This window comes from Chrysemys picta, chromosome 7 (assembly GCF_011386835.1).
Source record: "Chrysemys picta bellii isolate R12L10 chromosome 7, ASM1138683v2, whole genome shotgun sequence".
Classification (NCBI taxonomy): domain Eukaryota; kingdom Metazoa; phylum Chordata; order Testudines; family Emydidae; genus Chrysemys; species Chrysemys picta.
Window position 1 is genome coordinate 127,771,372 of NC_088797.1, and position 26,738 is coordinate 127,798,109.

The 26,738-nt window shown below is 46.1% G+C and overlaps 2 protein-coding genes across 17 annotated transcripts in view; both read right to left on the reverse strand.

The window, feature by feature from the left end:
• The window catches only part of ALDH18A1 (aldehyde dehydrogenase 18 family member A1), a 105,847-nt gene extending 105,634 nt beyond the window's left edge, over nt 1–213 (reverse strand). For 2 of the 11 annotated variants that reach the window (XM_065552710.1, XM_065552705.1), the window contains exon 1: nt 70–207. The gene's annotated coding sequence lies outside the window, so the exon portion shown is untranslated. Of the gene's footprint in view, nt 1–69 lie in introns of all 11 variants that reach the window. The other 9 variants (XM_024100496.3, XM_065552703.1, XM_065552704.1 and 6 more) reach the window with 8 other exon arrangements.
• A 341-nt stretch (nt 214–554) lies between these two features.
• Nucleotides 555–26,738, reverse strand: part of TCTN3 (tectonic family member 3) — a 68,618-nt gene continuing 42,434 nt past the window's right edge. The window contains exons 10-14 of one of the 6 annotated variants that reach the window (XM_042845229.2): nt 25,061–25,156; nt 24,185–24,282; nt 15,932–16,097; nt 11,565–11,702; nt 555–2,967 (exon numbers count right to left, since the gene is read on the reverse strand). In XM_042845229.2, coding sequence (XP_042701163.2) covers nt 2,746–2,967; nt 11,565–11,702; nt 15,932–16,097; nt 24,185–24,282; nt 25,061–25,156 — 720 coding nt within the window. In that variant the 3' untranslated portion in view covers nt 555–2,745. The other 5 variants (XM_042845226.2, XM_042845228.2, XM_042845225.2 and 2 more) reach the window with 5 other exon arrangements.

Consider the following 26,738-nt stretch of genomic DNA (forward strand, 5'->3'; position numbering starts at 1 on the left):
CCGGTGCCCCTCACCCCGCCCCCCTCCACTGGCCGGACCGCGCCAGCCCCCATTCGCAAAGCCACTTACGCACTTTCCGTTCGCCCAGAGGCCCGGCCGCTGCGCTGGTAACGGGGAAGACGGCGGGAAGTCTGAGGGGAGCGAGCGAGGCGAGCTCCGGCAATACCCCTCAGGCAAGGGCAACTTCCGGTCCCCCCGCCCCGCCCCCACCGCGTTCGCCCCGCCCCCCCTCACACGCACAGGGCGCCGGAGCCCCCGCAACGTCCCTAGCCCCACCCCAGTCCCACACACCGCCCATCTGGGGCGGACTTGGTGGCACTTGCCCTCCCTTGGGTGCCTGTCTCTGTGGGGTGTGTGGCCTTGGGTCTGAGCCACATGCCTCCACCTGGGTCGCTGCAATCACAAAGTCCAGGCCTTAGGAATGTGGGTGATGCCCAGGCAGATAACAACTGTCTGTTTGTATTGGGGTGACAGCCACAGGCCCCAGGAAGGGAGAAAGTTTCCTTGGTTGAAAGCTTTATTTTCTTGTCAAATACAAATTAGAAACAAAATGGTAAGGGACCAAATTTATTCTGGAAACACATTAAGCCAGGAAACAGACAAGTTGCAGATGTGATCCATGTGTGAACTGGCAATTTCCTGAGCTGCAATGTTAATAAAGCTGTTACAGAGACAAGGGGGGTGAGGTAATAGCTGGACTCACTTCTGTTGGTGAGAGAGACAAACTTTTGAGCTTACAGGGTGCTTTTTTTCCAGATCAGTTTCCTGGGACCAATATGGCTACAACAGAAACTGCATACCATAAAGCTGTTATAAGTTATTGCACTTTCTCAGCCAGGCGGAATATGCCACGTGACTGAGACCCAGGTAGGTGGTACGTGCCATGCAATCAAATCCCAGATGAATAGCATGGACTCTACAACTGAGATTAGGGTGACCAGACAGCAAATGTGAAAAATCAGGACGGGGGTGGGGGGGGGTAAGAGGAGCCTATATAAGAAAAAGACCCAAAAATTGGACTGTCCCTATAAAATCAGGACATCAGGTCATCCTAACTGAGATCCAAAAGGATAGCACCCACCCTGTGACCGAGATTGGGGCATGTGCTGTGTGACTGAAAACCAGATGATTGCCATGCACCATATGACTGAGACCCAGATTGGCAGACCGTGTCAGTCAACCAAAACCCAGATTGGGATGGGGCAATATAGGTGAGGACAGTCTAGGGTACTGGGTGTGTATGGTACTGGGGGGGGAGATGGAAGAACAGATGATTGGAAAACTATAGGGTGGAATGGGTAGGGAGAAAGGAGGGTTGAACTCTTACTCCCAGGAGATCTTAAGATGGGGGGAAGATGTGTACTGTTTGGTGAGGAAGGGAAGGGAGGTTTCCAGACCTAGCATCCTCCTTTTCATGGGATCCCAGCAAAACCTTTCAGCATCCTCCTGCATCAGTCAGAATCCCATTTTTCCTACCTGTGATGAAGAGCCAAGCAAGAGTTTCAGCTGATGCTAAAAGGAACAGGCTACAGCAGGAATAGTGGATCAACTGGGTTTTGTTTCCAAAACTTGTTCCTTTCCTAGACTGTAGTGGAGTTCTGACCCTGCAGTATCATGTGACATGGGGCAGAGCAGCCAGGTGCAGGACACAGTATTGTTCTGATCTGTTGACTGACTACTTTCATATCATATCTCAAAGAACTTTAAAGCTGTAAATCACCCCCACTACTATTTGGACTTTGAGACTTATTTTCCTGGAGTTGTCATTGTAAATTTGACAACATCAAAGTTTATTGCCTCTTCACCTTACCTACCCCAAGATTACAAGGAGACAGGGCAATGAGGACTAGTGGGGAAACCTGAGATGAAAATAGTACAGTGGAAGATTAATCGGTAAGAGAGTGAGAGGTTTGCAATGAGAGATGGAGGGCATATGAGGGTTTGCCACTGAAAATGTGCCTCTTGCAGAGTACATGGAGAGAGCAGCACAGGTGAAGGTAAGAGACCCCCTGTAGGCTCTGGAGCAGACTATCAAACTCTGCCACCACATTCTTCCCCTTACCTCTTCTCCTGAGCACAGCACAGACCCATGCAAAAGATGAGGCTCTTCTGTAATAGGGAGCTGAACAATTGAGCTCCAGACTCCCCACCAATAGGGAGGGAAACTAGAAATGAAAGCTGCACTTCTCTCTATACCGCTCAGCTTGGAAGGGACTTTTCCTTCTTGTAGGGGACAGAATAAAGAAAGTTCCTTTTCATTCCCTCTCTCCTCTTTGTTCCACACAGAGATTGCTCCTTCTGCCCTCCCATCCCTCATGAGCAATGCTGGGTTGACCTTCACAAATCTGCATAAAGGGGTTGCAGACATGGAAGAATCACAGGTGACAGATGTTAATCATGTCACAATGCACTACAGGAAGGAACAGGGATAGCATGATGATAGGCACAGGATGAGAACCTAAACAGAATAAAAGAGTCTTTGGTCTGCATCATATTCTGACTGTACCATTACACTAACAGGATTCCCTGAAACACCTGCCTTTTCTAGCTGTCAGATAAACACCTTCTTTGCTGTTCACAAGAACAAAGAGGAATCATTTAGGTTACTGTCTCTTGTATTGTCTCACCCAGGTGAGGAACCAGCACCAGATATGACACCAGGATACAACAGGATGGAGTGAGCTCTCTGGTATTATCTGGGCAAAAATGTTGTCATGAGGAGCAGAGCACCAGACTTCATTCTCTTCAGAAACTGAGAATGCTGCAGAATGTGAGAGACATCAGGAAAGCACCAGCCAGGTCTCCTTGACAGCTTATCCCCCCATTCAATGCAACCTTGAAGGGGAAAAAGAAGTCAAATGGGAGTTTCCAATACGTGCTGGGCTGGCTACGTGGAGGCTCTGGCCATTCTGTCGTGTCAGTGAAGGCAACAACGGTTGTCAAAGGCACCATGGTCATGCTGAGGGACTGCAAGAAAAGGAAAACACCAACAGCTTAGCATTCTCAGAGCCACAGATGCATCTTCCAACCTAGGGCATGTTTCTGCAAAGGTAATGGCTGCCCAAAACGACTGGTGCAGCTCCAAATAGCAAGCAGTCTCCACCAGCTATTATTACCATCTTCTGCAGATTGATCATATTTTCAAAGCGCAAAGAACTCTGACACTGTGGTCAGGCATATCACAGGGAAATGTTTCGGTGAGGTATAAGAGAAATGTAGTACTTCCATGTGTGGGTATGTCCCTTTCCCTTCCCCCTTCAGAATGAAGAACTGGGACACTTTACAGAGCAGTGTAGAAGAATAGTTACTTACCCTGCAGTAGCTGTGGTTCTCCTAGATGTTTTTGTCAGTGTGGTTCCCACTGTAGGGTGCGCATGCACCTCATACATGCAAACCAGACTTTTTTTTTATTGCTGTGTCCGTTGGGGTCACACATGCATCCTATGCTGCGTCATGTTTCCATGAGAGGGCGCAAAAGGCAGAGCAGCCATGACCTTCTCTTGGTTCCCTCACAATTTGAAGCTTCTGGTAATCAAGGTTCCGAGAGAAGGTCATGAGATCCACACTGACAACATCTAGAAGAATCACAGTTACTGTAGCGTAACTAAGTATCCTTTCTTCCACTATGTATCAGTGTGGAGCCCTACTATAGGTGATTGGCAAGCAGTATCCCCTCAGGACAGTGGGAATGAGGAATTCCAGCTGCGTCAGTCAAATAGGGATCGTAGTTCTTGTGACCCGTTGTGCCTGGGGCAGCCCTCACTGGTAACGCCAAGGTCAGGGCAGGCTGCAAAAGGGAGAGCAGATACTCCCAAGACTGGGTAACACTGAAGTTACACTCCCCAACCAGTCACAAACTGTGCTTCTGATCCCCCACGCTGGTTATCAAAAAGCAAAAAAAGAAATCACACAGCCCCCTTTATTGAATTCCAGTTCTTTGCTCCCAATCAGCGCCTAGGTCCAGTACAATGAGAAGTTATTTAAAATACTCTGCGCACATATATAAAATGTTCTTCTGACCCCAAAGGGTCAGTCATGTTACCAGGTCAGTATTGGTTTGGATCTTACCACGCTGCCAGCCAATCCCTTAGTGTCTAAAACTAAAGGTTTCTTATAAAGAAAAAAGAAAGAACAAGAAGAGAGATGTTAAAGGGTAAAACAATCACATACATACAAAGACTTCAAAGTCCATATATCAGGTTCCTAGCAGTATTGATGGGTTTGCTGGCTTGAAAGTCCCTTTGGAATACATCCACAGCTTGGATGGGTCATTCATTCCTTTATTCAGAACTTCAGTTTGTAGCAAAGTTCCTCCAGAGGTAAGAAGCAGGATTGACGACAAAATGGAGAAGATGCAGCTGCCTTTTATAGTCTTTTGCCATGTGGCCTGTGCTTCCTTTGTTTCCAACACAAGCTGCCCAGCACATGGCTTGGAGGACCTTTTCTGTCCATAGGCATGCCCATGCATGCCTTGCTGAGTCATAAGGTGTATCCTCTGCCGTCTCTCAATGGCTCAGTTGTATAGCTGATGGTCCTAAATGGGCAATCAAGCAGGCTAGGCAGTGCTGATGCCAAACTGTGTGGGGGTGTCACCCAGAAGCATAGCACAAGTTTGAAATACAGACATATATACATATCTATAACTCATAATACAAAGGTGATACAAACACATAAATGAGATTATCATATCTGGCAAATTATAATATTTTTGCCGATACCATACATGGCATATCTGGCATAACTCATCACAATTTTACAATATTGATATTCATAATATCCACAAGTGTCTCCCAGATTCCATACAGTGTCACAGTTCTACTCTCCTAAACTTGGCATCTGATCAGCTAAGTCCAAGGCACAGTGCTTGACAAAAGTCAGTGGTTTACTCCACATCTCTGCCTTGCAGATATCTGATAGTGGCAAATGTCTGAAAAAGGTGGAAGAAATCACTTGAATGCTGGTGGAGTTAGCCTTGATATTTAGTGGGAGAGGTACACTAGCCAACTAATAACATGAGGATGCATCATGTAATCTGTTTCAATATTCTTTGAGATTGAAGAGGTTGACCTTTTGAAATCTCTGGTATAGGGAGAAATAGACAGGGTGACAGGAGGAATGATTTAGTTCTGTCAATAGAGCAGAGACCTGGAAATGACTAGTGTGTGTAATTTCTTTTCTCCCAGTGATAAATGTGCTTTTCAGATGGAGACAGGCAAGCTGATGGATTGGCTCAGATGGAATTCTGAGACCACACTGGAGAGGAAGTTCTGATGAGGTCTCAGCATCACTTTATTCCTATGGAACTGCATTTGGGTTCAGCCAGGAGCACCTGAAGCTCACTTACTCTTCTGACTGAAGTGATAGTGACTAGGAAGACTGTTTCCAGAGTGAGGTGAAGCATTCTGAGAGAGGCTCAACGAGAGGCTCCATCAGTCTGAAGAGGACTATATTGAGGTCCCAGGCAGGAGAGGGTTCTCTGACCACTGTGTGAGCATGTAGTAGCTCTTAAGAAACTTTGATACCATGGGGTGAGAGAAGACCAAACATGACTGCACAGGCAGGTGATAAGTTGAAATCACTGTGAGGTGCACTTCAGTAGAACTGAGTAAGAGACTTGTCTGCTTGAGGTACAGTAGATCTTCAAGGATCTTTGGTACTGAGGCCTGGGCTGGGTCTAGGCCATTTTGGGCTACCCATATTGAGAACCCATTTCCTGTGCAAGAATATGTCCTTCTGGTAGATGTTTTCCTGGACCTGTATGGAGCAGTTTCTCTGTGGTGGTCAACCACCCCCTAGCCACACCATCAGGTGCAGAGACTCTGGTCTGCATGATATGTCTGGCCACAATGCTGCAAGATCAGATCCAGGCTGTCTGAGAGATGGATCAGAGGCTGAATGGACATCTGGAGTAGGTCTGTGAGCCAGAACTGCCTTGGCCCATATAGAGCCACCAGAAAGATTGTAGCTTTGTCTCTTGATTTTGGAAATCATCCTGGGAATCAAGGGAATTGGTGGGAAGGCATACAAGCAAGCCCTTGTTCCACTGTATCAAGAAGGCATCTGTTAGCATCCTTGGACTCAGGACTCTTGTGGAGCAAAAGCTCTTGCATTTTGCATTGTCCTTAATGGCAAAAAAGTCTCTCATGGGAATCCCCACTGATGGAATATCAGTTCTGTGGTGGATCTGTGTAATGACCATTCCTGGTTGGTCATTGACTGTCCTGATTAGGAAGTCTTCTAAGTTGTTGCTGATTCCTGGGAGGTGAAGGGATATTAGTCTTACCACACTCTGATGGTATCAATTCCAGAAATTGGTGGCCTCTTGGCAGAGGAGCAAGGAGCAGGTGCCCTGTTGCTTGTTTATGTTGTTGCATGGCTGTCATATTGTCTGTGAAGACCTGCATTATCGAGTTTGAGGACAGGCAGGAATGCCAGACAAGCTAGTCTGATGGCTCAGAGATCTAGAACATTCATATGAAGCCCCATATCATTTGGCGATCAGGTGTCTTTGATCTACAAGTGGTCCAAGTGAGCTCCCCAACCTGTCACTGATGCATCCATGAGCAGGGTCTTTGTTTGGGAAGACTCTGAAAACCTGATTGCAGGTTCAAGCCGCACAACCAGTTCTGCAATGACATGATGTGGTACTATGACCTTTCTGGCCATTGGATGTTTCATCGACCAATAGACAGTCTTGAGCCAGAACTTGAGGGTCCACAAGCAAAGTCTGGCAAGTGGTGTCATGTATATGCATACCGACATGTGGCCTAGCACTGCGAGGCATATTTGTACTGTTGTAGTTAGTTGTGACATCAAATGAAGTAAGAGTCCTAGTAGCAACTAGAACCTGTCCTCAGGCAGTGCACTCTTTCTGATGTCGAGTAGATTAGCATTCACAGAGCTGCTATTATCTGCGACAGCATGAATGACAACTTTTCACAGTTCACTAGACATCTCACCCAACTGAATTGGGACAAAGCGCAGTCCTAGCTCGCTGAGGTCTTCCGTTGTGACCTGTCCCAGATCAGCCAGTTGTCCAGATAGGCATTGACATGAATACCTTAACTCCTCAGGTGGGCCATTATCACCACAAGGTATTTTGTGAAGATCCTTGATGCCGTAAAGAGTCCAAATTGCCATACCTTGTACCAATTCTGATTCAATTCTATCATAAATCTCAGGTACTTACTATAGGCCAGGTGGACGGCAACATGGAAGTAAGTATACACATCCTGCATGTCAAGAGCCACAAACCAGCTCTGAGCCTGCACAGATGGACTTCATGGATTCACAGCTTCACAGATTCCAAGCCCAGAAGGGATCCTTGTGTTCATTTAGTCTGACCTCCTGTATATAATGGCACAAAGAATACCCTTTTATAAAGTTTGTGGACAATATCAAGCTGGGAGGGATTGCAAGTGCTTTGGAGGAGAGGATTAGAATTCAAAATGATCTGGACAAACTGTAGAAATGTCTGAAGTAAATAGGATAAAATTTAATAAGAACTAATTCACAGGAAGGAACAATCAGTTGCACACATGCAAAATGGGAAATGGCTCCCTAGGAAGGAGTACTGTAGAAAGGGATCGGGGATTATAGTTGACCACAAGCGAAATATGAATCAACAGTGTAACACTGTTGCAAAAAAAGCAAACATTCTGAGATGTATTAGCAGGAATGTTATAAGCAAGACACAAGAAGTAATTCTTCCACTCTACTCTGCGCTGATTAGGCCTCAACTGGAGTATTGTGTCCAGTTCTAGGTGCCACATTTTAGGAAAGATGTGAACAAATTGGAGAAAGTCCAGAAGAGAGAAATAAAAATTATTAAAAAGGTCTAGAAAACATGACCTAGGAGCAAAGATTGAAAAAAGTTGGGTTTGTTTAATATGGAGAAGAGAAGACTGAGGGGGCACATTAGAGTTTTCAAGTATATAAAAGATTGTTACAAGGCAGGGGAGGGTAAAAAGTTGTTCTCCTTAATCTCCGAGAGCAGGAAAAGAAACAATGGGCTTAAATTGAAGCAACAGAGGTTTAGGTTGGACATTAGAAATAACTTCCTTCTGTGGTCAGAAGGAACTAGTCTGCAGTTGCAGTCATTCAGTCCTTTATGCTGGGGAGTGGGGGGGAGCATGAAGGAACCCTTATGGGACAATATTAGAGAAAAATTCCCACACTCCTGTGCAGGGCATCAGTACACATGAGTGAGATCCACATGCACAGGAGCTTGAAGGAGAATGCTTCTCCACCCTCCTGGAAGTTGGCTGAACAGTGGATGAGGTTTGCCAGACGGCTTTGGCCGGTTCCAGTATATCCTCATTGGTGGGCAGGGTGATTTTGGTAGGGTCTGACCTAGTCAAGATGCCAAAGAGAGTTTGCGTGACTTTTCCTGAATGACTATCATTTCTATATCCAGCTTCTCCACAATACATGCTAGGAGATCCTGGAATGCCCTAAAATCATTGACTGGAGGGATGGGGGCCGAATGGACTCCCTTGTCCAATTACAGTGAAGATTCTTTTAGTGGACAGTGAGGTTGTTGCTGTTCTTCCCTCAGGTCTTGGGCACTGGCCTGGCGGCTCTGATTCTGATTTCGTGGTCCAGGCAGTGTTGCCACTGCGAAGCCTGATCTCCTCCTCTTCCGGGGTCTTTAGGAAGGGGATCAGCTATACACCTGTGCTAGGTCAGTGCCCTGTGGAGAGCACCTCCTCTGCAGGCTCTACGGTTGCTTGCAAATGATAGCAGGGAGGCTTCTCTGGTCAATGCCAGAGAAAATGCATAGACTGGTAATGATGAGGAAGAACAGTATTCCTCAAATGGCGATGCAGGGGGGTGATGTCTTGGCTCTGGTGCAGAGTCAGTAGCGATGTCACCCTCAAGGAAGATCTCGACTACTCTATGTGGATGTACTCGGCACCATGCCAGTGCCTTTGCTGGTACTGACGTCTGTGATGCCTGTCCACCCAGCATTACTCCCTTGCTGAAGGTCTTGTCCTCAAAGAAGTGGCATTTCTTCTCCTCCCTTGACAATGTCTAAAGCTGCATCTGGCCTCCGCTTGGTCTTTTCTCTCAGCTTCACCCATGTGTTGGTGTGTCGGTTCTGGGGATGGCTTTGCCATTGCCAAGGTGGTTATTGAAACTGGCTCCATCAACAGTCCTGGTGCTGGGGGGACTGGCACCAATGTAGGCAATGCCAATTTTGGTGTGTTTCACTGCCCCCCCCAACCCTTCTTGCTGCCCAGAGTGTGGTGTCTACTTGAAGAGGCACTCACTGAGCAGAACCTCTCTTTGGTTCCTTGGGGGTGGATATCTCCTCCAGGTCTGAGGCAATGCTACTTGATTGCTCAAGCAAGTGAAGTTTAGCAATGAATCCCTTGACTTGCATATCCTCAATGAAAGCTATTTTCACACCACACAATTATCAGGAATGTAACACTTCCCCCTGCCAGAAAGGGCACTGGCTAAGCCCCTTGACAAGAAGGAAGAGTCCATCACGGGTCAGCAGAGCTTACATGCTAAAGGCTTGCAGTCCACCATGGCAGTTGGTGCAAAATGTCTCTTCCTGCTTTAAGGAGGGTGTACCAGGGAGTGGGGTGTCTCCTAGTGTCTCCTTCCTTCCTTTCTTTTTTATTTTTGTGTGGAATGTCCAGATCAAGGTATTCTTCTCAAAAACACACTAATCTGGAATGAGTCTGAAGCTCAAGGAAGAGTAGGGATGCAGACACTTGCCAAGTTCTGTCTCACTGCCATTCGAGGGAACTGAGGGAGGGTCACGGCTGCTCTTCTCATTATGCCCTTGCATAGAAGCATGAAAAAGCACATGATACATGTGTGCCCCTGACAGACACTGCTATTACACAATCCAATCTTGTGTGCATCTACAGTGGAATTCACACTGACACATACTCCAAGAACAATACTTACCTTTCTGTCACCAATTCACTGTTTTCTCCTAGCCCCAACCTCTTCCCTTACCACCTTACCACAAACCTCCAACCTCAGAAAACCAATTTCCAGGCTCACAATCCTTCTTGACATCCACCACTACCAGGTTCAGAACCATACCCACTGCTTGCTGGTCCTGGAGAAGCAGGGGCAGAAGCAACAGGGAAGAACTGTGGCTACAGGGAGTGAAGTGGATGTGAAATAGTCCCAAAGAAGCCTGTATCCCCTGCCTCATCCCTCTTCTGACTGCAGTCTACGTTCTGCAGTGCCAAAGGATCCTGGTGGCACTGCATCCTCCAGGAGCTGGAGCAGCCTAGTACACCAGGAGTCCTCCAGTGGCAATAGGTGGTACAGCGCCCTGCAGCACACCAGCCACACTCACCAGTTCTGACATCACTGGTAGGGCTTAGCCCTTAATGACTGTCTCTCTCTTTCTTCCTCATACTCCCTTCCAGACTGGGGACATATTTCTTCCTCTGTCTCCTCAGCTCTAGTCCTAGGAAATGATGATCAAAGCCTAAAGCTCTCTATTATTATTGTGTTCCCAATGACTCCAGATGTTCAGCGCACACATACTCTCCCTGCCACTCAGTGGCATTCTGTTACCGTTTTACAGATTCCTAAACTGCAACCAAGGATCTGCTCCCTGTATGGCATCCTTACACTTTTAATACATTATGAGCTGGGTGGATGTGGGACTGAAGAAACCGCAGGCAACAATTCCATGGCAGGGACCTCTAACTTCACCCCAACACTCATTCTACGGAGTGTGGCTGAAGATGAGACATGCTCTGTGCCAAGGGCATGGGCAGAAAGATTACTCCATAGCTGTTTGTTGAATAGCATGCTCAACTCCATGGCACCAGATCAGATAGATGGACACTGGTGCATTGTGGAAGTTAGGGGTTGTGTGCAAAGGACTTGTTCTCCTGTATGATCCAAAAAGATTGTTAAACTTATACTTGATACTTCTAACCATGTTTTCCTCCAAAAGGAAGAAAAAATAACCTAGACCATAAAATGACAGTATCTGAGAGTGGACTCTTATCTGGAGTACTCTGTTTACCTGTGATCACTTCACCTAAAAATATATATTAGAGAAAATATATATTGAATGAAGTATAAAATTTTAAAGACTAAAATGAAAATTGATTAGCCCCTTTGGAGCCATTAAAAAGGCAGTAATTTCAGAACCAATAAAAAGGAAATACTTCCTTCTGCAGCACATGGAATTCCTAGAAAGAGAGAGTCAAGACAAATTCTGTGTCAGAGTTTAAGAAAAGAGGGTAATTCTATGTTTACATAACGTGATGACAAGAATAACCAAGAGTTTAATGTTTTAGGCCTAAAGTGGAAGAAGCTGCTCAGAGGTGAGAAGGATCTCCCCTTTGCACAGCCATATACAATTGGTTAAGAACATTATGGGAGATTTTGTCCACCGTCTTCTGTGGGAGCATTAAATACTTGCCACTGCCAATCTATGTGGACAAATGATAAAATCCCGTGAACTCCAACCCTTCAATACCAGAGCTATATGAAGGATCCCTCAGACTTCATGTAACCCATATGCTCCATGTTATGGCCTTTGGGGGTGGAGGTGCATAATAATGGTGCTATACCTTCAGAGACTGACACTGATACCAATACCGTGCTCCCAGCACTTGACTTTGTGGGTTGGACTGGAGGCCCACCTCAGCCCACAATACCTGGATCTTCAAGGACACAGGAACCATACAGCAGGAGGCACAATTCCCAGCCTGAGAAAAAAAAAAGGGGAACCCACGTGTTTTCACAGATTTTAAGGCAAGAAAGGACCATTAAAATAATCTAGTCTGACCTCCTGCATAACAAAGGCCACAGAACCTCACCCAGTAATTTTAGCATGAAGCACATAACTTCTGGTTGAGCCAGAACATATCTTTTATAAAGATATCCAGTCTTGATTAAAGACTTCCATCATATTTCTAACTAAGTTATTCTAATACACCTCTACCTCAATATAACGCTGTCTTCGGGAGCCAAAAAAATCTTAACGTGTTATAGGTGAAACTGCGTTATATCGAACTTGCTTTGATCCACCGGAGTGCGCAGCCCCGCCCCTCTGGAGCACTGCTTTACCGCGTTATATCCGAATTCGTGTTATATCAGGTCGCATTATATCGGGGTAGAGGTGTAGTTAATTATCCCCACTGTTAAAGATGTGCACCTTATTTCTAGTCTGAATTTGTTCACCTTCAGTTTCCAATCACTGGATCTTGTTATGCCCTTTTCTGCTAGAATAGGGCCACCTACTATGAGAAATCTCTTCCCCATGTGAGTACCATAGGCGTGCGCAGCACATTTCATTAGGGTGTGTACCCAGGGAGTCCCGCCCTAGCCCCGCCCCCATCCTGCCCCCATCCACTCCCTCCTACTTCCCGCCCCCTGACTGCCCCCCTCAGAACCTCCAAGCCCCCCTGCTCCTTGTCCCCTGACTACCACCTCCTGGGACCCCTGCCCCTAACTGCCCCCCAGAACCCCACCCCCTATCTAAGCCTCCCTGCTCCTTGTCCCCTGACTGCCCCCCTAGGACCCTACCCCCTACCTGTCCCCTGACTGCCCCGACCCTTATCCACACCCCTGCCCCCAGACAGGCCCCTAGGACTCCCACGCCTATCCAACCGCTCCCCGCCCCCTGACAGGACCCTTAGAACTCCCGACCCATACAACGCCCTCTGCTCCCTGCCTGCCCCAACCCCTCTCCACACCCCTGCCTCCTGACAGGCCCCCCCCCCAGAACTCCCGACTCAGTCAACCCCACCCCCAGCTCCTTGTCCCCTGACCACCCCCTCCAGAGACCCCCCCACCCTAACTGCCCCCCCAGGACCCTCCTTGCTCCCTGTCCCCTGACTGCCCTGATCCCTATCCATCCCCCACCCCTGACAGACCCCGGGACTCCCATGCCCCATCCAACCCCCCCTGCTCCCTGACTGCCCCCTCCAGAGACCCCCCACCCCTAACCACCCCCCTGGGATCTCACCCCCATCCAACCCACCCTGCTCCCGATCCCCTGACTCTCCCCACCCCTTATCCAACTAGGGCCGGCTCCAGGGTTTCTGTCGCCCCAAGCGGCAAAAAAAAATAAGCCACGGCAGCGCGATCGTGCCGCTCCACTTTTCAGCAGCAATTCGGCAGCAGGTCCTTCACTCAGAGAGGGACTTGCCGCCAAATTGCCGTTCAAGACCCAGACGTGCCACCCCAATAGCAGCCGGAGTGCCGCCCCTTAGTATTAGCCCCCCACCTGCCTAAGGCTCTGGGATGGAGTTTGGGTGGGGGAGGGAGTCTGGTTGCAGGCTCTGGGATGGAGTTTGGGTGCTGGGTGCAGGCTCCAGGCTGGGGCAGGGGGTCGGTGTGCAGGAGGGGGTGAGGGCTGCAGGCTCTGGGAGGGAGTTTGAAAGTGGGAGGGGGTGCAGAGGGAGGGGGTGCAGGCTCTGGGAGGGAGTTTGGGGGGCAAAAAGGGGTGTGTGGGAAGGGGGAGGGGGTGCATGCTCTGGGAGGGAGTTTGGGGATAGGAGGGGGTGCAGGGGTGAGGGCTGAGGATGAGGGGTTCATGATGCAGGAGGGGGTTCAGGGCTGGGGCAGAGGACTAGGGTGGATGAGGGCTGGGGCTGGGGATGAGGGGTTTGGGGTGTTGGAGAGGCTCAGGGCTAGGGCGGAAGGGCAGGGTAAAAGCAGCCTGCCCTGCCATAAGGGGATGGGGGGCACTAGGATCCTGGGGCTGCAGACAGCAGTTGAGCAGGAATGTGCTACACCAGCAGCACAAGCAGGCACAGGAGAGGTGCACGCTGCTTTCTTTCAGGCAGGGACGCTCTGGGGTCGGGGTGGGGGAGACCCGCAGGGGGGTGGTAGGCAAGACCCACGGGGGGGGTGGCAGGTGGGGGGGGAGACCCGCGAAGGGGGGGTGGCAGGCGGGGGCCGGCCTGGGAAGGCAGGGGAGGGGCCAGCAGCTTGCTGCTGCCAGGAGAGTGGAGCCATTTGTCCACCCGTGCATTAGGGTGTGCCCGTGCACATCCGGCACACCCCGTGCGCACGCCGATGGTGAGTACCTGAAGACTATGATCCAGTCACCTCTTAATCTTAGGCTAGGTCTACATTACAAATGCTACATTAGCACAGCTGCAGTGCTGCAGCTGCACTGCTGTAGCATTATAGTGTAGACACAACAGCAACAGAAGAGGTTCTTCTGTCACTGTAGTAAATCCATTTCTCCAAGAGGTAGTAGCTAGGTTGACCTAGTACTGTCTATATTAGGAGTTAGGTCAGCTTAACTACGTCCCTAAAGCATAGTGATGTAGCTGGGTCGACCTAACTTTCTAGTATAGATCAGCCCTTAGATAGATAAACGTTGGATAAGTATCCTTGCCGTCAAGTTAAAGAAGTATGGGCTGGATGAATGGACTGTATAGTGGATAGAAAGCTGGCTAGATCGTCGGGCTCAACGGGTAGTGATCAATGGCTCCATGTCTAGTTGGCAGCCGGTATCAAGTGGAGTGCCCCAAGGGTGGGTCCTGGGGCTGGTTTTGTTTAATATCTTTATTAATGATCTGGAGGATGGTGTGGATTCTCTCAGCAAGTTTGCAGATGACACTAAACTGGGAGGCGTAGTAGATACACTGGAGGGTAGGGATCAGATACAGAGGGACCTAGACAAATTAGAGGATTGGGCCAAAAGAAACCTGATGAGGTTCAACAAGGACAAGTGCAGAGTCCTGTACTTAGGACGGAAGAATCCTATGCACTGCTACAGACTAGGGACCGAATCACTAGGTACCAGTTCTGCAGAAAAGGACCTAGGGGGTCACAGTGGACGAGAAGCTGGATATGAGTCAACAGTATGCTCTTGTTGCCAAGAAGGCTAACGGCATTTTGGGCTGTATAAGTAGGGGCATTGCCAGCAGATCGAGGAACGTGATCGTTCCCCTTTATTCGACATTGGTGAGGCCTCATCTGGAGTACTCTGTCCAGTTTTGGGCCCCACACTACAAGAAGGATGTGGAAAAATTGGAAAGAGTCCAGCGGAGGGCAACAAAACTGATTAGGGGGCTGGAGCACATGACTTATGAGGAGAGGCTGAGGGAACTGGGATTGTTTAGTCTGCAGAAGAGAAGAATGAGGGGGGATTTGATAGCTGCTTTCAACTACCTAAAGGGGGGTTCCAAAGAGGATGGAGCTCGGCTGTTCTCAGTGGTAGCAGATGACAGAACAAGGAGCAATGGTCTCAAGTTGCAGTGGGGGAGGTCTAGGTTGGATATTAGGAAACACTATTTCACTAGGAGGGTGGTGAAGCACTAGAATGCGTTACCTAGGGAGGTGGTGGAATCTCCTTCCTTGGAGGTTTTTAAGGCCCGGCTTGACAAAGCCCTGGCTGGGATGAGTTAGTTGGGAATTGGTCCTGCTTTGAGCAGGGGGTTGCACTAGATGACCTCCTGAGGTCCCTTCCAACCCTGATATTCTATGATTCTATGATAAGGGTAAGTCTCAAAGGACAATAATTCAGTAGCATAACTCAATGGTCAGACAGAGCCCAATATTAACACAAATATTATAATACTAGCATTATAACAACAACAAAGAAGTGTGTAGCGTGATCTCTACTGCACACAGTCTCAGAACTGGCCAGTAAAACATTTATAGACTGGTAATATAGAATTACAAAAGTTAATCCTGCTAATTCTCTGCTTGCCTAGTCAAAGATGAGCCTCTAGATAGCATGAGTGCGGAACAATAACATCTATTTGTATGCATTAGGGCTCCTGAACTGGGTCAGTGGTCCTGACACACAGAGTAATACGTACCCTGTTTGACTCCAGTAGAGTGCTACTAACAAAAAAGGAAGAGCAAACTCTGACTCTCTCCCACTCATACAATCCCCAAAGCAATATCATCTTGCATGCCGAGCTCAGAAGAGAAGAAGTTGGGTTCAGAGTTGGCCCTCCATTCTTATTACCTGCATGCTGCAGTTCCGGATAATGATGCTGGTCCACTGATCTGTCTGGGTTGGCTCAGCACTGCCAATTATGGCCAGAGCCTGTGGGCTGCTCACCCCTTGGAGGGCCTGGTACAGCTTCTCCTGAAAGTAGCTACAGTTTCCATCCTCCATTGTTTGGGATATGCTGGAAATGAGACAGAACACGTCTTTGGCAGTCTGAGTCCTTTGGAGCAAAGAAGCCACTTCTTAATACAGAGCATTTTTCCTCAGTAATGATCCTATTTCAAGGTGTCTACTTCTTTGGTAATGACTACAAGGAGGAATTTTGGAAATGTTAGTGTTCAATTCTGTATGGATTCAGCCCATGTCCTCCATGAAAGTAGAAGGGAGAAGAGTGCACAAAACACTGACAGTGATTTGCTGCATGTTGAGGAGACTGATGGAGTGCCTCAGATATCCTGTCACCCTGTTTTTTTTGTTCGTTTGTTTGTTGGAGGAGGAGGGTATCTCCACTATCACCAGGAAGAGAATGAACCAAATTATTGACCCTGTAAATCATGGAATAGGAATATCACTTCCTAGAGTATCAGAAGGGTAGCCGCGTTAGTCTGGATCTGTAAAAAGCAGAATGCCGACGAAGTGGGCATTCACCCATGAAAGCTTATGCTCCAATACATCTGTTAGTCTTAAAGGTGCCACAGGACTCTCTTTTTACTTCCTAGAGTACTTCATTATAATGAAGGCTTGCCAGAATTTATTTTTTACACACACACACACACACACACACACACTTTAAGTACATCAGAAGCAGGAAGCCTGCCACTGGATGATCGAAGTGCTAAAGGAGTACTCCAAACAGACAAGGCCGTTGCGGAGAAGCTAAGTGAATTCTTTGCATCAGTCCTCACTGCAGAAGATGGGAGGGAGATTCCCACACCTGAGCCATTCTTTTAAGGTGACAAATCTGAGGGACTGTCCCAGATTGAGGTGTCAATAGAGGAGGTTTTAGAACAAACTAACAAGTTAAACAGTAATAAGTCACTAGCACCAGACCGTACTCACCCAAGGTGGTATTCTCTTTGATTCTTCCTGTCAAAGGTAGGGGCCTGGGCAGAGACAGATGCATCATGGAGGTGAATGCCTGGCTGCGAAGATGGTGTCACCAGGAGGGCTTTGGCTTCCTTTACCACGGGATGCTATTCGAGGAAGGACTGCTAGGCAGAGATGGCGTTCACCTTTCGAGGAGGGGAAAGATCCTATTTGGACACAGACTGGCTAACCTAGTGAGGAGGGCTTTAAACTAGGTTTGACGGGGACAGGTGAGCAAAGCCCGCAGGTAAGTGGGGAACATGGAGACCTGGGAGATGGGTCAGAAACAAGAGGGAGTGTGGGCTATAATGGCAGAGAGAAAGGAGGGTCAGGACAAAACTGGGAGGCAAGATCGAACCAGTATCTTAGATGCCTATATACAAATGCGAGAAGTATGGGTAATAAGCAGGAAGAACTGGAAGTGCTAATACATAAATACAGCTATGACATTGTTGGCATCACTGAAACTTGGTGGGATAATACACATGACTGGAATGTTGGTGTGGATGGGTACAGCTTGCTCAGGAAGGATAGACGGGAAAAAGGGAGGCGGTGTTGCCTTATATATTAAAAATGTACACACATTTTGGTGGAGATGGAAGTGTTGAGAGTCTCTGGGTTAGGCTAAAAGGGGTAAAAAACAAGGGTGATGTCATGCTAGGAGTCTACTACAGGCCACCTAACCAGGTGGAAGAGGTGGATGAGGCTTTTTTTAAACAACTAAAAATCATCCAAAGCCCAAGATTTGGAAGTGATGGGGGACTTCAACTACCCAAATATATGTTGGGAAAATAACACAGCGGGGCACAGACTATCCAACAAATTCTTGGACTGCATTGCAGACAACTTTTTATTTCAGAAGATTGAAATAGGGGGGAAGCTGTTCTAGACTTGATTTTAACAAATAGGGAGGAACTCATTGAGAATTTGAAAGTAGAAGGCAGCTTGGGTGAAAGTGATCATGAAATCATAGAGTTTGAAATTCTAAGGAAGGGTAGAAGGGAGTACAGCAAAATAGAGACAATGGATTTCAGGAAGGCGGATTTTGGTAAGCTCAGAGAGCTGATAGGTAAGGTCCCATGGGAATCAAGACTGAGGGGAAAAACAACTGAGGAGAGTTGGTAGTTTTTCAAAGGGACACTATTAAGGTCCCAAAAGCAAGCTATTCCGCTGGTTAGGAAAGATAGAAAATGTGGCAAAAGACCACCTTGGCTTAACCACGAGGTCTTGCATGATCTACAAAATAAAAAAGAGTCATATAAAAAATGGAAACTAGGACAGATTACAAAGAATGAATATAGGCAAACAACACAGGAATGCAGGGGCAAGATTAGAAAGGCAAAGGCACAAAATGAGCTCAAACTAGCTACGGGAATAAAGGGAAACAAGAAGACTTTTTATCAATACATTAGAAGCAAGAGGAAGACCAAAGACAGGGTAGGCCCATTGCTCAGTGAAGAGGGAGAAACAGTAACAGGAAACTTGGAAATGGCAGAGATGCTTAATGATTTCTTTGTTTCGGTCTTCGAGAAGTCTGAAAGAATGCCTAACCTAGTGAATGCTAATGGGAAGGGGGTAGGTTTAGCAGATAAAATAAAAAAAGAACAATTGGAAAAGTTAGATGCCTGCAAGTCACCAGGGCCTGATGAAATGCATCCTAGAATACTCAAGGAGCTAATAGAGGAGGTATCTGAGCCTCTAGCTATTATCTTTGGAAAATCATGGGACATGGGAGAGATTCCAGAAGACTGGAAAAGGGCAAATATAGTGCCAATCTATAAAAAGGGAAATAAAAACAACCCAGGAAACTACAGACCAGTTAGTTTAACTTCTGTGCCAGGGAAGATAATGGAGCAAGTAATTAAGGAAATCATCTGCAAACACTTGGAAGGTGGTAAGGTGATAGGGAATAGCCAGCATGGATTTGTAAAGAACAAATCGTGTCAAACCAATCTGATAGCTTTCTTTGATAGGATAATGAGCCTTGTGGATAAGGGAAAAGCTGTGGATGTGGTATACCTAGACTTTAGTAAGGCATTTGATACAGTCTTGCATGATATTCTTATCGATAAACTAGGCAAATACAATTTAGATGGGGCTACTATAAGGTGGGTGCATAACTGGCTGGATAACCGTACTCAGAGTTGTTATTAATGGTTCCCAATCCTGCTGGAAAGGCATAACGAGTGGGGTTCCGCAGGGGTCTGTTTTGGAACCGGCTGTTCAATATCTTCATTAACGACTTAGATATTGGCATAGAAAGTACGCTTATTAAGTTTGCAGATGATACCAAACTGGGAGGGATTGCAACTGCTTTGGAGGACAGGGTCATAATTCAAAATGATCTGGACAGATTGGAGAAATGGTCTGAGGTAAACAGGATGAAGTTTAACAAAGACAAATGCAAAGTGCTCCACTTAGGAAGGAACAAATCAGTTTCACACATACAGAATGGGAAGAGACTGTCTAGGAAAGAGTACGGCAGAAAGAGATCTAGGGGTTACAGTGGACCACAAGCTAAATATGAGTCAACAGTGTGATGCTGTTACAAAAAAAGCAAACATGATTCTGGGATGTATTAAAAGGTGTGTTATGAGCAAGACACGAGAAGTCATTCTTCCACTCTACTCTGCGCTGGTTAGGCCTCAACTGGAGTATTGTGTCCAGTTCTGGGCACCGCATTTCAAGAAAGATGTGGAGAAATTGGAGAGGGTCCAGAGAAGAGCAACAAGAATGATTAAAGGTCTTGAGAACATGACCTATGAAGGAAGGCTGAAAGAATTGGGTTTGTTTAGTTTGGAAAAGAGAAGACTGAGAGGGGACATGATAGCAGTTTTCAGGTATCTAAAAGGGTGTCATAAGGAGGAGGGAGAAAACTTGTTCACCTTAGCCTCTAAGGATAGAACAAGAAGCAATGGGCTTAAACTGCAGCAAGGGAGATTTAGGTTGGACATAAGTAGGGGCATTGCCAGCAGATCGAGGAACGTGATCGTTCCCCTTTATTCGACATTGGTGAGGCCTCATCTGGAGTACTCTGTCCAGTTTTGGGCCCCACACTACAAGAAGGATGTGGAAAAATTGGAAAGAGTCCAGCGGAGGGCAACAAAACTGATTAGGGGGCTGGAGCACATGACTTATGAGGAGAGGCTGAGGGAACTGGGATTGTTTAGTCTGCAGAAGAGAAGAATGAGGGGGGATTTGATAGCTGCTTTCAACTACCTAAAGGGGGGTTCCAAAGAGGATGGAGCTCGGCTGTTCTCAGTGGTAGCAGATGACAGAACAAGGAGCAATGGTCTCAAGTTGCAGTGGGGGAGGTCTAGGTTGGATATCAGGAAACACTATTTCACTAGGAGGGTGGTGAAGCACTAGAATGCGTTGGAAAAAGTTCCTAACCGTCAGGGTGGTTAAACACTGGAATAAACTGCCTAGGGAGGTTGTGGAATCTCCATCTCTGGAGATATTTAAGAGTAGGTTAGATAAATGTCTATCAGGGATGGTCTAGACAGTAGTTGGTCCTGCCATGAGGGCAGGGGACTGGACTCGATGACCTCTTGAGGTCCCTTCCAGTCCTAGAATCTATGAATCTATAAGGATCTATGAAAGAGTTCTGAAGGAATTCAAAGATGAAATTGCAAAACTACAAAGTGTGGTATGTAACCTATCATTTAAATCAACTGTTGTACCAGATGACTGGAGGATAGCTAACATGACACCAATTTTTTAAAAAGGCTCCAGATTTGGTCCTGGCAATTACAGGCCAGTAAGCCAAAATTCAGAACCAGGCAAATTGATTGAAACTATAGTAAAGAACTGACTGATCAGACACATAGATGAACAGGATTTGTTGGGAAAGAGTCAACATAGCTTTTGTAAAGGGAAATCATGCCTCACCAATCTATTAGAATTATCTGAGGGGGTCAACAAACGTGTGGACAAGGGTGAGCCAGTGGAAACAGTCCACTTAGACTTTCAGAAAGCCTTTGACAAAGTCCCTCAGCAAAGGCTCTTAAGCAAAGTAAGCCGGCATGGGATAAAAAGGAAGGTCCTCTCATGGATCAGTAACTGGTTAAAAGACAGGAAACAAAGGTCAGAATAAATGGTCAGTTTTCAGAATGGGGAGAGGTAAATAGTGATGTCCCCCAGGGATCTGTACTTGGACCAGTGCTGTTCAACGTATTCATAAATTATCTGGAAAAAGGCGTAAACAGTGAGGTGACAAGTTTGCCAATAATACAAAATTACTCAAGATAATGCAGCCCAAAGCAGATTTTGAAGAGTTACAAAGGGATCTCACAAAACTGGGTGACTGGGCAACAAAATGGCAGATGAAATTTAGTGTTGATAAATGCAAAGTAATGAACAGTGGGGAAAATAATCCCAACTATACGTACAAAATGATGGGGTCTAAATTAGCTGTTACCAAAAAAAAAGAGAGAGAGATCTTAGAATCATCATGGATAGTTCTCTGAAAACATCTGCTCAGTGTGCAGCGGCAGTCAAAAAAAGTGAACAAGATGCTAGGAACCATTAGGAATGGGATAGATAATAAGAGAGAAAAGATCATACTGTCACTATATAAATCCATGGTAGGACCACACTTTGAATACTGCAGTTTTGGTCACCCCATCTCATAAAAAGATACATTAGAAATGAAAAAGGTACAGAGAGGGGCAACAAAAATGATAAGGGGTATGGAGCAGCTTCCACACAAAGACAGATTAAAAAGCTTGGAAACGAGATGACTAAGGGGGAGATATGACAGAGCTCTATAAAATCATGAATGATGTGGAGAATGGGAACAGGGAAGTGTGATTTACACCCTCACCTAACACAAGAACCAAAATCACTCAATGACATAAATAGGCAGCAGGTTTAAAACAAAACATAAGGAAGTACTTCTTCACACAACGCAAAGTCAATCTGTGGAACATGTTGTCAGTGGATGTGCTGAAGGCGAGAAGTATAACTGAGTTCAAAAAATAATTAAATAAGTTCATGGAGGATAGGTCCATCAATGGCTATTATCCAAGATGGGCAGGGATGCAACCCTATGCTCTGGGTGTCCCTAAACCTCTGACTGCCAGATGTTGGGATTGGAGACAGGACGGATCACTTGATGATTGCCTTGTTCTGTTCATTCCCTCTGAAGCATCTGGCATTGAGCACTGTTAGAAAACAGGATACTTCGGGTATATGGACCATTGGTCTGACCATTCCTATGTTATTTTACACACACACACACACACACACACACACACACACACACACACACACACACACACACCACTTTACAGAAATCAATTTTTATTTTTAAGGATTTTTCTCAATTTTCTCCATTTAAATTTGCACAGTTGTGGAAAATTATGGGGTTGTGGTCAGACAATGACAGCAGTGTGACTTTGCACTCCATATGTTTTATGGAAATATGCTTATGAGTGTGAATATGATGTAACTGGAATATACTTTATGCAAGAGGTCTCTTGTAAGGTATCATAACAAAGGTTACAACCTACTGAATATATTTCTCCTGTTTTTATGCATGTATCATTCTTGTATCTGAAGCTAGAAATATGAAGTATAACTCTGAAGTCCTATTGTAATTATGCAAAATGTGGGCGATTAATGGTGGTTTAGAATCTTGATGGCTCTCCTTGACTAGGACAATTGTTTGAAAATGGTTTATTTACCTGCAAACCTTCTTGTGTACATGTGGGCCAACCCAGGAAGAATGGAGACAAGGGGTCTTACAGTGACATGTGATCATGTCACATAATACTGGAATCTACCTTAATCCTAGTACTTTTCCATTGATGAGGCAGTGGTGGGGACAAGCATAAACAAAATATTCCCGCCTTGTGCAAAAGCTATAAAAGGGGGTGTAGCAAGACAACGGGGGCTGCCAGTCATGAGAAAACCCCTGCTTACCACCTGAGATGTCTGCTGGGTCTAACAAAGACTGTACTGGGGAAAGGATTGGGCCCAGACTAGGAAGGGGTCTTGTCTGTGAAAGAAGCTTATTGGAACATCTTTGAGGGCGAGATATTACCTGTAATCAGTTTCTTAATGTATTAGGCTTAGACTTGCGAGTTTGTTTTATTTTGCTTTTGTGACTTATTTTGTTCTGGCTGTTATTACTTGAAACCACTTAAATCCTACTTTTTATACTTAATGAAATCACTTTTGTTTATTAGTAAACCCAGAGTAAGTGATTAATACTGGGGGGAGCAAACAGCTGTGCATATCTCTCTATCAGTGTTATAGAGGGCAGACAATTTATGAATTTACCCTGTATAAGCTTTATACAGAGTAAAACGGATTTATTTGGGATTTGAATCCCATTGGGAGCTGAGTGTCTGGGTGCTGGAGACAGGTAACATGCTGAGCTGTTTTTAGTTAAAGTCTGCAGCTTTGGGGACACGGCCCAGACCCTGGGTCTGTGTTGCAGCAGGCTAGTGTGTCTGACTCAACAAGGCGGGGTTCTGGAGTCCCAAGGTGTCAGGGAAAATGGGCTCAAAGGTAATTTCAGTACATCAGGTGACAGTCCCAAAGGGATCTCTGTGACCGAACCCATCACAAGCAGATCTTGAGATTCAAAAAATTCAAGCTTTATAACCATTAAAACACACATTGTCAACATCACATGTCAAAACATACAAAGTAAACAGCTTCAAGTCAAACTCTTAAGTAGCACTTGTTTTACTTTGCCTATCTGTAAATGTCCATTATTATCAATGGAAATATTTTTCATCAGTTTGTGTGTATATGGTGCAAAATGGATCTTTAGTGATATTGAATAATAAAAATCTAATCCTTTCAAGACTAATTATACTACTACTCCTCGAATCCAAGCCCTGCATTCCTGTATTGTGCTGTGAAATACATGCTTAGAACTGGAGCCTCAGAACCTCTCCGACAGACCTCCACAATTAATAGTGTTCAGGATGCTCTGACGGGCCCCCTCTTGTAGAGGTTCCTTGTCTCTAGTGATGCTCAAACCCTTCAAGCATGTGTGGGAGAGATGATCCGAGTCCCATGTGGGGAATTACGACGAAGATACTACATGAGCTCTACAGCACAACCTGAGCCCTGCAAACCCTGTGTGGCAATGACAGGAGAGGGTGCTACCCAAGCCTTGCAAACTTGTCTGAGGATTGGAGATGAAGGAATGGTGGAAATAGTTACCTGAGCTGGCAGCTTGTCCTCACATTCATTCCAAACTGTACCTTGTACCTGAGAGTCTGAGAGCATATTCCATCACCCTGGCTCTGTAAGATAGTTACCTGAGGGAAGGGGCTATGTGTCAAGAAGTCAAATAGAAGAGAAGTTAAACAGCATGGGTTACTAAACCAGTCCTCAACAAGATCATCCTTTAATTAGTAGCAACCTCCTACCAACAGTGCCAGTTATTGTAGCACATGTACCTAACCCACCCCTAACCAAGTTAACCACTGTGACCAAAGAAATACCCACCCAAACATACCAGTGACACCCTCAACAAAGTTAGAGAATCCCTAAAATCCCCCTTAACTCTTACACATGATTCCAATCCAGTCATGGTCAAGACACCTTCAATATTATTATCAGTTATTTGTTTCCAGCAGTGCTTTCCAATGCTTCCCAAACATGGTCCTTTCTCTGAAGAAATACACAGAGAAATGGACAGAGGGTACAGGAAAGCACCCAAAGTGGAACATGGCTATCTCTTGGCAGATACTCAAAAAACCAAACAAGCACTGTGTTAACTACATAGATATTCCTTAGACATTCACAATGTTGCTATAGTCATCCGGTTAATTTCTTGTAGAAGTGGGTCTTCAGGAGGGAGTTGAACAGGGAGAGGGTGATGACCTAATGGATGAGCTTAGGGAGGGTGTTTCATGTGTAGAGGAACGTCTGGAGATCCCTGTCAAAGAACCTTTCCCATTATCCCCAAGGGAAAGGTTAGACAAAAGCTGCAATGTGACACTCACGTAACACTTCCCCAGTTAATCCAAAATCTAAAGGGTACAGCCATACTAGGTGATGGTGACAGGTAAAACCTGATATCAGAAAGGATACTTGCTGCCTGGCACCACTGTTTAGAGACAAGAGTGGTGCCCCAATGATATAGCCAGGGTTTCCACTTCTTGGCAAGGTATACGAAGGGGTCCTGCTCTGCTGAGAGGCAAGCAGAAGAGAAAAGCAAGAGAGAAGGAAAGAAAATGTTACAAAGGGAAGTGACACCATCAGCACCAGGTAGATCAGACCTTCATTCAGCACAACTGATTAAATTTTTATTAAGATAGATAGATATATATTTTATAAATGGAGATATCCTATCTCCTAGAACTGGAAGGGACCTTGAAAGGTCATTGAGTCCAGCCCCCTGCCTTCACTAGCAGGACCAAGTACTGATTTTGCTCCAGATCCCTAAGTGGCCCCCTCAATGATTGAACTCACAACCCTGGGTTTAGCAGGCCAATGCTCAAACCACTGAGCTATCCCTCCCACCCCAAACAATTCAGCCATGGGATAAACAGGAAAACTCTTTTTCAGACAAGGGAGTCAAGCCTACTTATGGCAGGGCTGAGTGTGACTAAAGGTGTTTTTTTTTTTTAAATCACCCTATTAAAAGTCTCATTAAAAACAAAACTCCTATCTCGGTCTGTCTCAGAATCCTCTTCCATACTTAACCAGCACCTCTGCAACCTAGGAGCTGGCAAGCCAAACTGCAGCCTGCCCTGACACTTGGGTACCCATGCCCCAGAGACAGTTACTGAAGCATCAGACTCACACTGCCTAAGATTTTTCTGCAACAAAGTGTACTAGAGCCTGAGGAATTCTATAATCACACTTATGATCCATGTTACGCTGTCTCCATAGGGAGTTAGGTGGTTCTCCAGAAATGAACTTATTTACTTGTAACCCAGTTTCTTTGAGATGGATGCTACATATTCAACTCATTGGAATGCTCCGAGTGGTGCGACCTAAACTGTAAAATTCTACTAGCAGTAGCAGTTGGAGCGGCCACATGCCTCCCTTGCCTCCTTCCCCTCCCAAACTCTGGACATTCCAGGGCAAGGCTTAAAAAGGAGTGTGGCACTCACCCGCCTCAGTGCCTTCCCCCGTGACCCCAAGCCTTTTGGTAAGTAGGGCACTGAGGCAGTGGGGAAAGGGAGGCATGTAGTATGACTATGCAGAGTCCATCTCAAAGAACCTTGGTCACACATAAGTAACCCTCGTTTCTTCCTTTGGGTGTCTTCTGCATATTCCCACTCACAGCATATATTAATAAACAGTACTTTGACCTGGGATGGTAGGACCCAAAGTTCTAGTTAAACAAGGAATGCCCTACCAAACTTCGCCTCCGATCTAGATTCCAAGTCTAAAGAGTAATGTTTAGTAAAAATGTGGACAGTACTCCAAGTTGTTGCTCTACCTGTCTCTACGAGAGGAATATGTCTAGGGAAAGCCATGCAAGTTGACTTTGATCTAGTTGAATGAGTTTTGATGCCTTGAGGAAAGGATAATCTCTTCGATCGCATGCTCTGGATGTCCCTGAGCCTCTGATTGCCAGAAGCTGGGACAGGACGACAGGGGATGGATCACTTAATAATTGCCCTGTTCTGTTCATTCCCTCTGAAGCATCTGACATTGGTCACTGTCAGAAGACAGGATACTGGGCCTAGATGGACCACTGGTCTGACCCAGTATGGCTGTTCTTATGTTCTTATTAATCTTATAAATTGAGCATAAG